This window comes from Phaethon lepturus, unplaced genomic scaffold (assembly GCF_000687285.1).
Source record: "Phaethon lepturus isolate BGI_N335 unplaced genomic scaffold, ASM68728v1 scaffold23660, whole genome shotgun sequence".
Lineage (NCBI taxonomy): Eukaryota > Metazoa > Chordata > Aves > Phaethontiformes > Phaethontidae > Phaethon > Phaethon lepturus.
The window spans coordinates 1,700-2,766 of NW_010510111.1; the positions used below are offsets into that span (position 1 = coordinate 1,700).

The window sequence follows — 1,067 nt, forward strand, 5'->3', positions numbered from 1 at the left end:
GAACCCAGAGCCCGTGGAGCATTTCTGCACCCAAAACTTTTGGGGTATCCAGACCCAGGGTCTCTGGAGCATCTCCACAGGTGAAACTTTTGGGGTATCTCTGCACCCGTGGTCTCTGGAGCATCTCTGCACCCAAAACTTTGGGGGTATCTCTGCACCCAGGGCCCTTGGAGCATTTCTGCACCCAAAACTTTCGGGGTATCACTGCACCGAGAGTCTCTGGAGCATCTCCACGCACAAAAGTTTTGGGGTGTCTCTGCATTTCTGCACCCAAAACTTTTGGGGCATCTCAGACCCTGGGCTCTGGAGCATCTCGCCCCCCGGGTGCTGCGTGCGAGGGGGGTCTCCGAGCCCCACAACCAAGAAGACCCCGACCCATCTGCTTCCCAAGACTGCCAGACCATCCCGCACCGCCACCTCCCCGTGCCCCCCACCACCCCAGGAGCTCCCCTCCCGCAGGGCCACAGCCCAGCGCTGGGGTGCCCAAAAAAAAACCAACTCCCTGTCGGACCGCCCCGCGCGGGCCCGCCGGAGAGACGGAGGGCGCCGGGACCGACCCATGTAGGGCTGTGAGAGCCAGGGCGGGCTCCTGACGCGGCCGCGGAGGAAACCAGGCGTCTCTGTGCGCTCGGTGTCATGTACTTCCTAATCCTCCCGGATTCCTCCATCGGGGTGGAGAGGGAGCGGAGGGGAGCTGGACGCCAGCCGGGCTCCTCCGGCGTTCAGCCTCCCCGCCGAGCCCCCGCACCGGCACCGACACCCGCCACGTAGCTCCCCGCCGTCGTGTCACCCCAAAATTCATCTTGTCTGTCTTTCTACCCGGGCAGGACATGAGGAAACACGTCATCATGACGCTGCTGGACACGGAGCAGTCCTACGTGGAGTCCTTGCGCACCTTGATGCAGAGGGACGTGACACCCCAAACCGCGTCCTGGCATGACTGTCCCTTGCTTGTCGCTGTCCCCAGGACCCCAAGCCGGACCCCCAACTGCGGGTGCTCTACCAGCACCGCTGCGGGGTGGGGGTGGATGGGGGACGCTGGGGAGAGCGGGACCGGCGGGGGGGGG

At 64.6% G+C, this 1,067-nt stretch overlaps 1 protein-coding gene across 1 annotated transcript in view; it reads left to right on the forward strand.

Moving 5' to 3' along the window:
- Positions 1-848: 848 nt before the first annotated feature.
- The window catches only part of ARHGEF17 (Rho guanine nucleotide exchange factor (GEF) 17), a gene marked incomplete at its 3' end in the record, with an annotated part of 7,400 nt that continues 7,181 nt past the window's right edge, over positions 849-1,067 (forward strand). The window contains exons 1-2 of the mRNA XM_010296041.1: positions 849-911; positions 968-1,018. Of these exons, the coding sequence (XP_010294343.1) occupies positions 849-911; positions 968-1,018 (114 nt within the window). The remainder of the gene's footprint in view (positions 912-967; positions 1,019-1,067) is intronic.